This window comes from Prionailurus bengalensis, chromosome B3 (assembly GCF_016509475.1).
Source record: "Prionailurus bengalensis isolate Pbe53 chromosome B3, Fcat_Pben_1.1_paternal_pri, whole genome shotgun sequence".
Taxonomy (NCBI): Eukaryota; Metazoa; Chordata; class Mammalia; order Carnivora; family Felidae; genus Prionailurus; species Prionailurus bengalensis.
Window position 1 is genome coordinate 18,067,183 of NC_057355.1, and position 16,887 is coordinate 18,084,069.

General features: G+C 37.8%; 1 protein-coding gene across 3 annotated transcripts in view; it reads left to right on the plus strand.

Annotated features, from left to right (window-relative positions):
• Positions 1 to 16,887, plus strand: part of LRRC28 (leucine rich repeat containing 28) — a 153,839-nt gene that overhangs the window by 130,930 nt on the left and 6,022 nt on the right. For all 3 annotated transcript variants that reach the window (XM_043554785.1, XM_043554787.1, XM_043554786.1), the window contains one exon: positions 1,104 to 1,263. In XM_043554785.1, the coding sequence (XP_043410720.1) occupies positions 1,104 to 1,263 (160 nt within the window). The remainder of the gene's footprint in view (positions 1 to 1,103; positions 1,264 to 16,887) is intronic.

The window sequence follows — 16,887 nt, forward strand, 5'->3', positions numbered from 1 at the left end:
TATCAGGAACCTTCGGCACTACCACCACAGCATGTTAACTCTTGGTTTGGAAAGGATTTGGCAGTACATAGATTTCAGAGGTGTTGTGATGTGGGTCTCGGAGACGCTTTGAAAAAGCTGTAGGCCATGTTAAATAAGCTACATTTCAAGTTTTTTAAACTGCTAAATGTTTTGTCTTTGCCTCAAAAAAAAATCCATACGAAAGCATCTAACATCAGTCAGCCTTCTAGAAATGTCTAATACAAAGTTGAGTTGGTTTTTAATACTAGACAAAAAAACCTGATAATTATTCACCTATGGGTAAGTTCCATTTTTATAAATGGTTATTGGTAAGTCCAGATAGATCTAAAGGATGATAAGATCATTTGTATTTCCTTCCCAAAGACGAGTCTGTAATTTTTAGGTTTTGCCTCATTGTGACCACTTCTCTTTCTTCTGGATGTTTGCCATCGGTGGGAATCAGTGTGCACTTGTGCTCAAGATTGTCTGGGCCACTGGGATGTTTTGCTTTCAACGTTGCTTTTGTATCGCTCAGGCTCAGCCGAGAAGGAGGCCCCCTCTTTATTAATGACAGCTTTATTAATGAAACAGGGAAAAGCTTGGTTTCATTATTTTTCTTTCTTTGATTTGCTTCCCGCTTTCATTCCTTTCAGTAAATACAATTTAGCTTGAGTAGTGCTAAATGCCCAGTCGATTTTGGGAAGAACTTAATGGAAGTCAGTGTTAGTCTTTGGTGCCAGCCCTTTTTTCTTCTTGGTCTCTCACAGAACGTTTTGTAAACCCTCTCTGGGTAAATTAATGCCTTTTTTTTTTTTATCTTTGTTCTTAAAGAATATTTGGTGTTATTCTTTCCTTGCCTCTGCCTCAGGCCAGCTTTTGTTTGCTCTTAAAAGAGCAAATTTAGGCTTCCTCTTAGTATCAAAAAAAGTTAAAAAAATCTCTCATTTCCAAATAATGCAGTGCCTATCAGATAACAGTTATTTTCAACATGCAATACTTTTTAACTAACCGAGTGGACTGAGTAACAAAGAAACGTATTTCAAGCCCCGTGTAAGGAAATCTGATTTTTTTGTATTCATGCCTGATTTTCTCTTGTGTTCCAGATTTGAACTTTCTGTCTCCGATCTCGTTACCCAGAAGTCTCCTGGAGCTGCTGCACTGCCCTCTGGGACACTGTCACCGGTGTAGTGAGCCCATGTTTACAATTGTCTACCCCAAGCTCTTCCCCTTGAGAGAGACGCCGATGGCAGGCCTGCACCAGGGGTAATCATGCCTAAGTGGGCACCAGGGCTTACACCTGGGAGAGGGGTGGAGGCCATGCAGGGAAGTATTGTTAAGTCAGCAGCTCTCAAGGTGCCCAGAGTGCTTCCTGAGATACAGCTGAAGGAAACAAAAGCACATTCTCAGCATCACAAGAAAACTGGACTTCCCTCTATTACTTTTTTGGCCGTGTACAGAAGAGTTTTATTGCATATGCTCTTTAGAGTAGCTCATTCTTTGCCAGGAGCCTTTTCCTGCTATTCCGCTATTCACAATAGTCTTTAGGCAATAAGGAATGTCAGAACAAAATATTTGTTATATAATGGGACCAGCCCAGCCCTTCTATTTAATTGGCGTTGCTAACTGAAAGTACATGGCTGAACATCGTGTGTGTGCGTGTGTGTGTGTATGTGTTTCTGTTTTGAATTTCTAACACTTCCAAATGCCATTCTCTTGCCACTCTCTATTTATTGGCCCAGTGCCTTGAATTTGCTAAGAATGTTCACCAAGCAAAAACCCCTAAACTGGTGGTTTAAAAAAAGAAAACCAGACAATTAAAATTAGGACATCAAATGAAAAATCCCCCATTAACACAACCTTAGCATATAGATATTCTAAATTTAGGATTTCCTAAATTCACGTTTTTCAAAGTTAAAAAAAAAGAGAAAGTACTAGAACGCCTCATTTATCCATCCAGTGGTATTTTGGGTTAGTAAGTTTTTCAGAGAACTTGTTACCCCCTATTGAGTGCCAAGAAGCATTTACTTTGTAAGCATTTCTGTAGAAAGAGAGCGAGCCTGGGTGGGGTGCTGAAACTCTCTGAGCCTCAGACTGGGAAGAGAACATCGTGCTGGGTGGGGCTGTCATGAGGATGAGCAGATGATGAAGGCAAAGGCTCTTCAACAAGTGGTAGTTACCTTTACCAGCGGTGTACCCACTCCCTCGCACAACTGCACTTTTCTCTTACCCCGAATAATCCTGTTTTGTTATACTCCGGTTCCTGTTTCCACTTTCTGTATTTTTAACGTTTTTTGCCTCGTTGTGCCTGCCCACAAGAAGCCTTCCTCCAAACCTTTCTAAATTTGCTACTTCCAATCCGAAGTGATCACATCACCAAATTTAGTGGGATTCCGTTTAGATTGGAGTTAAAAGGACTGAGTCAGAGTCTGCGTGTATTACTTCCTACACGAATAAAATTAACAAATGAAATAGCCACAGTGGAGGAGAGCCATAGTTGCATAGGGGCAGGTGCCCGGGCCCTGACTCCAGCTCCTCCGCCCGGAGACCTTGAGCAGAGGACGTAAAATCTCTAAGCTTCAACTTTTCATTAATAAGATGAGCATAATATTAATATCTATTTAATAAGGTCATTGTGAGGATAAATGAGATCATTCATGGAAAGAGCCCAGGCATGTAATAAATACTAAGTAAATGGTAACTATTTTAATCTATTTTTTTTAGCGCAGAGACTTTTAAAAATTTCTCGTATGTGTGTGTTTCTAGCAAATGCTTTTCATGTTAGTAAGATATCATCATAGGATAATCTTAACGAATTCATTAAACTATCGTAAAATCCTTATGCATAGTACAGTGTTTTGTTGTTTTTTTTTATAGAAGACATTTTCTTATTGAAAATATGAAAATGAAAACAATTCTGTATGGTCAGGATACCCTGTCAGTAGCTGATAAAATTCTGAATACCTTTTTCAAAAAGATAAACTTTGTTTTTACCATGGCAATTAACTTGTGAAAGTAAATTAGATCTTTCAAAAGGAGACATTTTTTGTGTGTGTTATCTTTATATGAGATTTGGGGAATTTATTCAGCATTTGAATGTTTTATTGACTGTTACTTATTTCTCTGCTACAACCTAGAATGTCAGTGTGAATAATCTTATATTGTTTCGGGACATAAAATATAATAGTATTAGTTTCATAAAATGAATATATCCAGTACACAGGACTTAAGCAGTGCCCGTTTGTTGAGCAAAGCCAGAAGTGCCTGTGTTTATAGCAAAGATGAAATGCCAAGACATAAACATGGCTTTCTGTGGTAAGTTAATGCTAGGGTTGAAATTGAGAGTTTGTGGCTTTCATTCGGTCCACCAGACTTTGCTCCTTCCCATGTTGCTATGGAGATTGTATTAAAAGCATTGACTTCAGTTTCTATCATAGTCTTTAAAGTACTTTCTTTTGTAACTGAAAACCAACTACTTGAATCTCAGTAGCTTACTGCTGAAAATAAAATCAATATTTTTAATATCATAAACTAACTCTACAAGGTCTTGATAATATTATTTTTAAGTTTTATAATATATTCAGTTCAGTTGGCTTTGCTTGTTGTAAATAATACATTGTATCAGCCAATACCTAAATCATTGTGGACATCTGGCATCATTTTAAAAGAACATATTGGATATTCTTCTAAAATACCAAGTCCCATACAAGTGTTAGTTTCAACCTAAATTTAATACAGAGTGAAGCAAAAAGAAATTATAGTATTTTTAATAAACAATAGATTCCCAAACCTTCAAATATCAATAAAACAGAAGAATGGCTAGCATATTCATGATTTTGAATCCTTATAGCACATTTTCTTTCCTAAAACTTACTGTTCACTTATTAAAATGGAGAACATCAGCATAGAGGGTTATTTATTATTATAACAACGTGTCTGGCTTTTCCCCATGCATGCGTGATTTATACAAGTTCTGTATTTTCCAATAGGAATTCAGGTCACCCAAGGTTTTTCAGGGCTATATATTAATTTGCTAGGAATGCCACAACATTTAAAATGCCACAAAACCGGGTGACTTAAATAATAGGATATCCATTGTCTCACAGCTCTGAAGGCTGGAAGTCTGAAATCGGCATGTTGGCGGGGTAGTTCCTTGTGACGGCTGTGAGGGAAGGGTCTGTTCCAGGTATCTCTCCTTGGCTTGGAGATAGAAGCCTGTCTTCTCCCTGTGTCTTTACATCATCTTCTCTCTATGTCTGTCTCGCTCTGTGTCTAAACTTCCCCTTTTTGTAAGGGCCCCAGTGATATTGCATTAGGGCCCACTCTGGTGGGCTTTAATCCTCCCTTAACTAATTGTACCTGAAGTGATCCTGTTTCCAAATAATGTCACTGCATTACTCTGCTCAGGCCGCCATAACAAAATACCATAACTCACTGACTTGAACAACAGAAATTTATTTCCTCACAGTTCTTAGGCTGGAAATCTGAAATCAGGGTGCACATGGTCAGGTTGTAGGGGAGAGTTTTTTTCTTGGTTTGCAGATGGCCACTTTTTTGCTGCCTCACATGGCAGAGAGCTTGTGAGCACATGCACACAGGCTCTCTGGTGTCTCTTCTTTTTATAAGGGTGCTAATCCCGTTATGAGTGCCCCATCCTCATGACCTCATCTAAACCTACTATCTCCAGAAGGGCCTAACTGCAAATACCCATCACATTAGAGGTCAGGGCTTCATCACATGAATTTGGGAGGACATACTTCAACCCATAACAATCCGTTCCAAAAATTCATGTTCTTCTCACATGCAAAATAAATTCACCCTATCCCAACACCCCCCAAATCCTAACCCATTCCAACATCAACTTGTAAGTTAAAAAAATCTCATCTTTTTTTTTAAATGTTTTATTTATTTTTGAGAGAGAGAGAGAGAGAGAGAAGTGGGGGAAGGGCAGAGAGAGGGAGATAGAGAATTCCAAGCAGGCTCCAAGCTGTCAGTGGCTCGATTCCACAAACCGTGAGATCATGACCTGAGCCGAAGTTGGACACTTACTTGATTGTTCAGACGCCCAAGTTCAAAATCTCCTTTTAAATATCTAAATCAGGTAAGGGTAAAACTTGGGTATAATTCTTCCCGGGGCAGGACTCCTCTCCAGTTATAAACCATATAAAAACCATATAAAAATATGTTTAATTATTAAAACATTAGTAGACCAGGGGCGCCTGGGTGGCTCAGTTGGTTGGGCATACGACTTCAACTCAGGTCATGATCTTACAGTCTGTGAGTTTGAGCCCTGCATCAGGCTCTGTGCTGACAGCTTGGAGCCTGGAGCCTGGAGCCTTCTCTGAATTCTGTGTCTCCCTCTTTCACTGCCCCTCCCTGCTCTCACTGTGTGTGTGTCCTCTCTCAAAAATAAAAACATAAAAGAAATTTAAAAAAAATTGTTAGACCAGTTATTTATTTTTATTTTAGTGGGGGACAAAGTATGTCTATTCAATTCATACATGATCATAGAAGCAAAATTAGAAAACACAATTCTGGGGGCACTTGAGTGGCTCAGTCGGTTAAGCGTCCGACTTCGGCTCAGGTCATGATCTCGTGGTCCGTGAATATGAGCCCTGTGTCGGGCTCTGTGCTGACAGCTCGAGCCTGGAGCCTGTTTCGAATTCTGTGTCTCCCTCTCTCTCTGACCCTCCCCCATTCATGCTCTGTCTCTCTCTGTTTCAAAAATAAATAAACGTTAAAAAAAATTTTTTTTAAAGAAAATACAATTCTGCAAAAGGAAACTGAAGAACTTCAACCAGAAATGACCATTGGTAATAGGTTAAAGTAGAATCTCTCTAAATTGACTTTTTTTTTTAAGTTTATTTATTTATTTTTGTGAGAGAGAGACAGAGAGAACATGTTCACACAGCAGGGGAGAGACAGAGAGAAAGGAAGAAAGAGAGAATCCCAAGAAGGTTCTGCATTGTCAGCACAGAGCCCAAGGCAGGGTTCGATCCCACAAACTGTGACATCATGACCTGAGCCCAAATCAGGAGTCAGATGCTTAACTGACTGAGTCACCTGGGCACCCCTCTCTAAATTGACTTCTCAACCAAGGATCCATTGAATCAGATTATTGGTGCTCTTTATATCCTTTTTTTAAAAATTGTGTTAAGAACATTTAAACATGAGATCTACCTTCTTAACAAATTTTCAAGTGCATAGTACAATAGTATTAACTACAGGCACCACATTCAGCAGCAGCTCTCTAGAACTTGTTCAGTTTGCATAACTGAAGCTGACAACAGCTCCCATTTCTTCCTCCCCTTCTCCAGCTTCTGGCAACCACCATTCTACTCTCTGTTTCTATGAGTTTACTTTTTTAGATACTTCGTGTAAGTGAAATCCTGTCCTCCTGGGGCTGGCTTATTTCACTTAGCATAATGTCTTCCAGGTTTGTTTGTGTCATTGCATATGCCAGGACATCCTTCTTTTTTTAGTCTAAGTGATAGTCCATCCTTATGGGATGCCTGGGTGGCACAGTCAGTTGAGCATCCGACTCTTGATCTCGTGGTTCATGCGATCGAGCCCCACGTCGGGCTCTGCGCTGACAGCGCAGAACCTGCTTGTGATTCTCTCTCTCCCTCTCTCTCTCTCTGCCCTTCCCCGCTTGTGAATGCTCTCTCTCAAAATAAATAAATAAAATATTAAAAATAAATTATTTAAAAAATATTCATCCCATATTTCTACCAGATTGTCTTTATCTGTTCACCCATCAGCGGACATTAAGGTTGTTTTCATATCTAGGATATTGTGAATAATGCCGTCATGAACATGGAGTGCAGGTATTTCCTTGAGACTCTGATTTCTTTTGGTTACATACTCAGAGTGGGATTTCTGGATCATATGACAGTTATATTTTAATTTTTTTGAGGAGCTGCTGTACTATTTCCCATAACAGCTGCAGCATTTTACATTCCCACCAAAAGTATACAAGGATTCCCATTTCTCTGTATCTTTGCCAACACATTATTTTTTGTTTGGTTGTTTCATTTGTTGTTTTTACAATAGCGATCCTAATAGGTATGAGGTGATGCCTCACTGTGGTTTGATGTGTATTTCCTTGATGATTAATAATGTTGAGAACCTTTTCATGGGCCTGTTGGCCACTTGTATGTCTTTGGAGAGATGTCTATGTAAGTCCTTTGCCCATTTCTCAATCAGATTATTTGTTTATTGCTATTGAGTTATAGGAATTCCTTATATATTTTGGATATTAACCCATCATCAAGTAGTGGGATTCTCAAATATTTTTTTCCCATTTTATAAGTTGCTTTTTCCTTTTGTTTCCTTCTGCTTTGCGGAAGCTTTTTAGTTTGAAGTAGTCCTGCTCACCTGTTTTTGCTTTTGTTGCTGTGCTACTCGTGTCATGTTCAGGAATTCATTGTAGGGGTGCCTGGGTGGCTCAGTCAGTTTAGCCAACTCTTGATTTCAGCTCAGGTCATGATCTCGTGATTTTGTGAGTTTGAGCCCCACATTGGGCTCTGTGCCGACAGCACAGAGCCTGCTTGGGATTTTCTCTCTCCCTCCACTCTGCCCCTTCCCCATTCATGCTGTCTCTGTGTCTCTCAAAAATAAATGAATGAACTTTAAAAAAAAAAAAAAGAATTCATTGTCAAGACCAGTGTTAATTAAGAAGCTTTCTCCCAATGTTTTCTTCTAGTTTTATAGTCTCAGGTCTTACATATAAGTCTTTAATCTATTTTGAGTTGATCCTTTTATGTATGGTGTAAGATAAGGTTTCTACTCTCCGTTTCATTCCTTTTGCTTGTGGATATCCAATTTCCCAGCACCATTTTTGAAGAGACTCTTTTTCCCATTGTATATTCTTGGCTTCCTTGTGGAAGATCAGTTAACAGTTTTGTGTGGGTCTGTTTCTAGGCTCTGTGTTCTGTTCCATTTGTCTGTGTATCTGTCTTTATGCCAATACCATACTGTTCTGATTACTGTAGCTTTGTAAAATATTTTGCAGTCAGGAAATGGGATGCCTCTAGCTTTGTTCTTTCTCAAGATTTGCTTGGCTCTGTGGGATCTTCTGTTGGCTCCAGGTGAGTTTTAGGAATTTTTTTTTCTCTTTTTGTTAAAAATGCTATTGGAGTTAGTTCCAAATAGCTCAGAGTAACTCATCCACTCATTTGTTAATGTGTCCAGTTAGCAGATATGCAGTGAGCATTCCCCGCAAGCAGAGCACTGTGGGAGGTAATGACACCCTGGCTTCAGTCAGCTGCTTTCAAGCTCTGATGCAGAGTTTGGTTTTCTTCAGGAATTCTCCTTGGTCTTTTAGGCCAGAGTGATTACGTGAGAGGGCCAGATGTCCTGGTGACGGATGTGCCTTGGGATAGAGGCCTGTGAGAGGCATGCAGAACTCATTGTCTTATGGCTTCCCTCATCTTTCAGGACAACTTAATACTCTCTTCTCCACTCACTGTAATTTCACTCACTGTAGTTTATCTCTAAACGATCTCTCCTAATTCTTATATGGTTAAATCACTTACGAAATGTTTTTCATTACCTTATCCTTGCTTTTTATGGCTATTACTTTCTTCTGTGAGACCAGTTAACATCAGTAATACTGACATTATTTGCTTACTTGTATTTAGGATTTTTTTTTTCTTTTAGCCAAAGCCTATTCATTGACCGGCACCCTCTTAACGTGACTTAGGAAACTTTGCGCAGGTAAAATACTCTTCAACAAATTAAGTAAGTTGTTCTTCACTGTTTTTTCCTACTCGTATCACTCAGTTATTGTGCGTTGACCTCTGCGATGTGCCAGACTCTGTATTAGGTACCGGGGATTCAGCCCTGACCACACCACCTGATAACTTCTTTTCCCATACATATATTTCACCCCTGACGTCCTAGGGCATGGACTGATCAAATAGAGAAACCAGTATGTCATATTTAAGCCTCTAGGTCTGCACGTAGGATCTTCCCATGAGAAACCGTCACCGTTAACATAAGTGGAACAAGCAAATACAATATGTTATGAGATAATTCTCCCTTAATTTGTGTATGAGTTTGGGATGTCATCTGATCAACTCTGTCTAATAAATATTGTTTTTCTTCTGGCTTGAATTTCTGTATGAGTCAAGGATATGCTTTTTGCTTTTTGTTTCTAATCAGGAAACACGTTTGCAAAGAAGATACCATATTTCTTATGTTTTTTTGGGGGCTCCAGAATGTGCCAACCACATTGTGATTTTTTTTAAGAATAGTGTATTTCTGTATTTTAAAACTAAGCTGAAATGCTCTTTCTCCTGTCTTGCCTATAAATAAGAGATTCTAAAGCAACAAATGTCATGTCTGATGTTCTTTGTAGAATGTACTAATCTCCTTTACCTAACTATAGAGTTTATTGCTTAGCTCAGAATTTCTCCCTTAAAACTATCCCTGGTGCCACAGCTTAGGAATTTTAAAGGATCAAACCAGCACAAATCCATTCTTAAGGCAGTAGATTTGGTGTACTTGTAAGAACTTAGATCATTAATGCAACAAGCAGATACAATATGTTGTTAGAATCTCCCACAAGTCATAAGTCCACACAGTTGGATTTTTTGTAGCACAACTATGGCACCTCCAGGTTACCCACCCCACCCTTGAGCATCATAAGGAGTTAATAATGATCAGTGGGCATTATGTTTCAGTAAGTAAAAAACAACAAAACAACAACAAAACACATTTTTATGGAGTTGGATTTTTTTGCTTACAGCCTTTATTTTAAAAAATCCAGCGGCATGAAATGTATTGTTTCTATGAATGATTTTCATGTAGCATAATTATTTTTTTTTAAAGTCAGGAGAGTTAAGTTTAGTTAGCTGACCCTCAAAAATCCACTTATCATACTTAAGATCATTTTGTGTCTGAGTTTCATTTCAATTGTGATTTATATACATGTATACATGCTGGTGTGTGTGTGAAGCAAATTATCTGAAGTAGGGTTCTAACCAACTTTAATTTTTTTTTAGTTAAGGTAATACAAAGTATCCAGTGACTTAAAATTTATATAGTTTCCTGAATTAAGAAAATCTCGAAAGTGATGCTTGCCTTTCATTTTCATATGAGTGTAATTTGCAAAGCAGAAGGTTTTGATTTTGATGGAGTCAAATTTATCCATTTTAATTTTATAGTTAGTGCTTTTTAGGTCCTAAGAAATGTTTACCTACCCCAGGGTCATAAGGATATTCTCTTTTCCATTGATCTGTGTCCGTCTCTCAGTCAATGCCAAACTGTGTTGATTCTGTAGTTATATATTAGCACTTAATATCAGATAAAGTGATACTTCTACTTTGTTATTCTTTTTCAAAATTCTGTTAATTCTTCTAGGGCCTCTGCATTTTCATATAAATTTTAGAAAAAGCTTATCTTTGTCTCAAAAAAAAAAAAAAAACAAAACCCTTGTGCTGGATTTTGAAAAGAATTGCATTCAATCTATAGATCAACTTGGAGAGAATTAACATCTTTGCGATGTTGAGTCTTCCGGTGTGTGAATCCTGTGTCTTTCCATTTTTTTAAGTAGTCTTTTATTTCTTTCATCAATATTTAATAACTTGCAGCATAGAAGTCCTTAAATGTTTTGTTAAATTTATACGCAAGTGTCCCACTTTCTTTATGTGACTATAAATGATATTATACTTTTAAATTCCACTTTCCATGTGTTCATTGTTAGTATGTGGAAATGTGATTCATTTTTGTATTTCAGTCTTATGTGCCTGCAGCATTGCTGAACTTGCTTAAAGGTCTAGGAGTACATTTTGTAGATGCTTTGGTGTTTTCTCTGTAGACAATCATGTCATCTGAAAGTAGAAATAGTTTTATTTCTCCACGTTCCATTCTCTATGCCTTTTATTTCTTTTTCTTGCCTTACTGCAGTGGTTAAAACTTCAAGTACTGTGTTGATTAAGGTGTTGAAAGTACACATCCCTTATAGAGTATGAAGTTAGCAGTAGGTTTTTTTGTAGATTCTAATTATCAGATTGAGAAAGATCCCCTCTATTCGTGTTTGCTGAGGCTTTTTATCATTAGTGGAGATTTTTCAAATGCTTTTTTCTGAGTCCATTGATATCATACAATTTTTTTTTCATTCACCTGCTGACATGATCGATGAAATTGATTTTCAAATATTAAACCAACCTTACATACCCAGAATAACCCCCACCTGACAATGGTGTATAGCTCTTTTTATACTTTTCTGTATTAGTTTAATACTTTGTTGAAGATTTTTCTATCTGTATTCATGAGAGAGATGGTCTATAGTTTTCTGGTTTTAAACTCTCTGGCTTTAGAGTCAGAGTAATTACTGGCCTTATAAAATGAGTTGGTAAGTGTTCTTCCTTTTCTGTTTTTCTGCAAGAGACTGTAAAAATTCCTCTTAGCTCTTCATTAAATGTTTGATAGAATTCTCCAGTGAAATTGTCTGGACCTGGAGATGTCTTTTCTTTTTTTAATTACGAAGTCAATTTTTAATAGTTACAGTCCTTTTCAGGTTGGCTATTTCATCTTGGTTGAGTGTTGGTAGTTTGTAGTTTTCAAGGAATCCATCTACTCTCAGCTTATTCTCATCTTTTTAATGGCTTCAGGATTTGTACTGATAACACCTGTTTCATTTCTTATATTAAGAGAGCCTTCTGTCTATCTTTGTTAGTCTTGCTAAAGATGTATCAATTTTATTGATCTTCTTAATCCTAGTGAAATTGTTGATTTCACTGATTTATTATTGCTTCATTCTGCTTGCTTTGGGTTTACTTTGCCTTTGGGGGATGGGATTGGAGTAGAAGCTCAGATCATTGATTTGAGAACTTTCCTTTTTAACATAAGCATTATGTACCATACATTTCTCTCTCAGCACTGCTTTCCCATGCCTCAAAATTTTTGATATGTTGTCTTTTCATTTTCATTCAGTTCATGTAAGTTTCTATTTGAGATTGCCTCTTTAATCCATGGGAAAGTAGTCATTTGACCCATAGGTCAAGGAAGGTCAAAGAACTGTGTTCTTTTATATCCACATTTGGAAATCTTCCTGTTGTCTTTCCGTTATGGATTTCTAATTTGATTCCATTTGGATAGAGAACATGCTCTGTGATTTTTACTTACTTTAGATTGTTCTTCATAAATTGTTCTTTTTTTAGGATTTTTATTTTATTTTTTTAATATGAAATTTATTGTCAAATTGGTTTCTATACAACCCAGTGCTCATCCCAACAGGTGCCCTCCTCAATGCCCATCACCCACCCTCCTCTCCCTCCCACCCCCCATCAACCCTCAGTTTATTCTCAGTTTTTAAGAGTCTCTTATGGTTTGGCTCCCTCCCTCTCTAACCTTTTTTTTTTCCTTCCCCTCCCCCATGGTTTTCTGTTAAGTTTCTCAGGATCCACATATGAGTGAAAACATATGGTATCTGTCTTTCTCTGTATGCCTTATTTCACTTAGCATAACACTCTCCAGTTCCATCCACGTTGCTACAAAAGGCCACATTTCATTGTTTCTCATTGCCACGTAATATTCGATTGTGTACATAAACCACAATTTCTTCATTCATCAGTTGATGGACATTTAGGCTCTTTCCATAATTTGACTGTTGTTGAAAGTGCTGCTGTAAACATTGGGGTACAAGTGCCCATATGCATCAGCACTCCTGTATCCCTTGGGTAAATTCCTAGCAGTGCTATTGCTGGGTCATAGGGTAGATCTATTTTTAATTTTTTGAGGAACCTCCACACTGTCTTCCAGAGCGGCTGCACCAGTTTGCATTCCCACCAACAGTGCAAGAGGGTTCCCGTTTCTCCACATCCTCACCAGCATCTATAGTCTCCTGATTTGTTCATTTTAGCCACTCTGACTGGCGTGAGGTGATAATGTGGTTTTGATTTGTATTTCCCTGATGAGGAGTGACGTTGAGCATCTTTTCATGTTCCTGTTGGCCATCTGGATGTCTTCTTTAGACAAGTGTCTATTCATGTTTTCTGCCCATTTCTTCACTGGATTATTTGTTTTTCGGGTGTGGAGTTTGGTGAGTTCTTTATAGAATTTGGATACTAGCCCTTTGTCCGATATATCATTTGCAAATATCTTTTCCCATTCCGTCGGTTGCCTTTTAGTTTTGTTGATTGTTTCCTTTGCAGTGCAGAAGCTTTTTATCTTCATGAGGTCCCAATAGTTCATTTTTGCTTTTAATTCCCTTGCCTTTGGAGATGTGTCAAGTAAGAAATTGCTGCGGCTGAGGTCAGAGAGGTTTTTTCCTGCTTTCTCCTCTAGGGTTTTGATGGTTTCCTGTCTCGCATTCAGGTCCTTTTTCCATTTTGAGTTTATTTTTGTGAATGGTGTAAGAAAGAGGTCTAGTTTCATTCTTCTGCATGTTGCTGTCCAGTTCTCCCTGAACCATTTGTTAAAAAGACTGTCTTTTGGGGCGCCTGGGTGGCTCAGTCGGTTGGGCGGCCGACTTCGGCTCAGGTCATGATCTCGCGTTCCGTGGGTTCGAGCCCCGCGTCGGGCTCTGTGCTGACCGCTCAGAGCCTGGAGCCTGTTTCAGATTCTGTGTCTCCCTCTCTCTGACCCTCCCCCGTTCATGCTCTGTCTCTCTCTGTCTCAAAAATAAATAAACGTTAAAAAAAAAATTATTAAAAAAAAAAAAAAAAAGACTGTCTTTTTTCCATTGGATACTCTTTCCTGCTTTGTCAAAGATTAGTTGGCCATACTTTTGTGGGTCCAATTCTGGAGCCTCTATTCTATTCCATTGGTCTGTGTGTCTGTTTTTGTGCCAATACCATGCTGTCTTGATGACTGCAGCTTTGTGGTAGAGGCTAAAGTCTGGGATTGTGATGCCTCCCACTTGGTCTTCTTCTTCTTCAATATTACTTTGGCTATTCAGGGTCTTTTGTGGTTCCATACAAATTTTAGGATTGCTTGTTCTAGCTTCGAGAAGAATGCTGGTGCAATTTTGATTGGGATTGCATTGAATGTGTAGATAGCTTTGGGTAGTATTGACGTTTTAACAATATTTATTCTTCCAATCCATGAGCACAGAATGTTTTTCCATTTCTTTATATCTTCCTCAATAAATTGTTCTTCATTCTATGACTTCCTGATGGAAGCTCAGGTTATTGATTTTAGAGCTTTCTTCTTTTCTAATATATGTGTTTAGTGTGCTGTGAGCTTCCCTTTAATACTGCTTCTGCTGCTTCCCACAACTTTTTGATAAGTTGTATTTCATTTTCACTCAGTTCAAAATATTTTTTTTAGGTTTATTTATTTTGAGAGAGAGTGCATGTGAGCAAGCAGAGGAGGGGCAGAGAGAGGGAGAGAGAATTCTGACATGGGTCTCAAACCCAGAAGCCATAACCTGAGCCAAAATCAAGAGTCACACGTTTAACCTACTGAGCCACACATGCTCCCCCACTACAAAATATTTTAATTTCTTTAGAGACCTGTTCTTCCACCCATGTATTATTTAGAATTTAATTTTTAAAATTTCAAATATTTGGGGATTTTCCATCTGTCTTTCTGTTACTGATTTCTAGTTTAATTTCCAGTTGTGGTCTGAGACCAAAGTTTGTTTGATTTCTCTTCCTTTAAATTTTTTTATGGTGCAGTTTTATGTCCTAGAATGTGGTTTGTCTTGAATAATATTACACATGAGCTTGAGATGAGTGTGTATGAATGTGTATTTTTCTGTTGTTGGATGGAGTATCTGTAAGTGTCAATTAGGTCCAGTTGATTAATGATAACTAACAACTGTATTCTTTCTGATGTTCTGTTTTCTGGATCTATCAACTACTTAAAGAGCTCTAATAGTGGATTTGTCTGTTTCTTACACTTCTGTCATTTTGTGCCTTACATGTTTTGATGCTCTGTTATTAGGTTCATACACATTTTACATTGTTATGTCTTTTTGGAGAATTAACACCTGTATCATGATGTCATGCCCCTCCTTATGTCTGACACTTTTCTTTGTCCTGAATTGAAGTCCACGTCATCTGAAATTGATAGAGGTATTAACATGCTTTATCTTTTCCCATCTCTTTACCCTTAACCTGTCTGCCTCTGTATGTTTAAAGTGGGTTTTTTGTACACATTATATATTTGGGCCTAGTTTTTTCATCTGCTTATAGAGTCTCTTTTAATTGGTATATTTAGGTGATTTAAATTTAAAGTGATTATTGATTTAGTTAGATTAATATCTACTGTGTTTATAATTATTTTCTATTTTTTACATTCTTATTTCTTTTCCTCCCTCTTTTTCTGCCTGCTCTGGTTTTAATTGAGCATTTTACATGATTCTATTTTATCTCCTCTATTAGCATACCCATTATAGTCCTTTTTCAAAATGTGTAATGGTTTCCTTAGAGTTTACAATATGTATTTTTTTCACTAATTTAAGTCCATCTTCAAATGACTCTATATTACTCAATGTGTAATAAAGGTGTCTTGTGACAGAATATCCCACATTCCTCCCTGTCATCCCTTACAGAATTGCTGCCCTTCGGGTCAACATCCATCTGTTGTAGTCACACACTACATTGCTACCTTCATTACTTTAAGCAAGTTATACTTTAGTTCAATTGAAAATTAGAAAACTATTTTACTTTACCTTTATTCATGCCTTCTCCAGCAGCCTTCCTGTTTTTATTTAGATCTGAGTTCTGTTGTTTTCCTCCTGGCAATGAATTTTCCTCAGTTATCAGTTTGTCTGAAAAAATCTTTATTCTCCTTTACTTTTGAAGGATAATTTTACTGGGTATATAGAATTCTAAGTCAGTGATTTTTTCTTCTTTGAGCACACTAAATATTTTCCTCCGCTCTTTTCTTGCTTGCTTGCTTTCTAATATGTCCACTGTAGTTCATATGCTTGTTCTTCTATAGGTAAGAGTCTTTTCCCACTCTGGCTCTTTTGAAAATTTTCTTATTCTTTTTTTCTAGTTTGAGTATGACATGCCTGTGTGTCTTTTGGGGGTTGTTTTGTTCTGTTTTTGATATTTATCCTGCTTGGTGCTCTTACACTACTGGATCTGTTACTAATTTTGTAAACTTCTTAACCATTATCACTTCAAATATTTCTTTACCTTTCTCTCCTTGTCCTTCTGGTATTCTAATTATGCATATCTTGCACCTTTAGAAATTGTCCCACAGATTTTAGATTTTCTTTTCTATTTTTTAAAATTCTCTGAAAATTCCAACATCTTTGTCATATCTGGCTCTGGTTCTGATGTTCTGTTTGTCTCTTCAACATGTGCTTTTTCTTGCCTTATGTCTTCTAATTTTTTGTCAGACATATTGTATTAGGTAAAAAAGAACTGAGGTAAGTAGGCATTTAGCATGAGATTTTATGTTAATCTGGCTGGGAGTTGGGCTGTGTCTAATATTTGCTATGGTTGTAGACATCAGAGGCTTCAAATTCAAATTCCTAGTTTGCTTGTTTTAGTCTCCTAACTTGACATTGGACTTCCCTGTGTACTCTTTTTTTTTTTTTTTAAGTTTTTTATTTATTTTTTGGGACAGAGAGAGACAGAGCATGAACGGGGGAGGGGCAGAGAGAGAGGGAGACACAGAATTGGAAACAGGCTCCAGGCTCCGAGCCATCAGCCCAGAGCCCGACGCGGGGCTCGAACTCACAGACCGCAAGATCCTGACCTGGCTGAAGTCGGACGCTTAACCGACTGCGCCACCCAGGCGCCCCTTCCCTGTGTACTCTTAAGAGAGTCAGCATCTTGAAGCTGTTTTATCTGTAATCCACTGTTCTTTTTAATTTTTTTTTTTTTTATTTATTTGAGAGAGCAAGTACGATTCAGGGAGAGGGGCAGAGGGAGAGAGCAAGAATCTCAAGCAGGCTCCACACTGAGCATGGAGCTCAGCTCT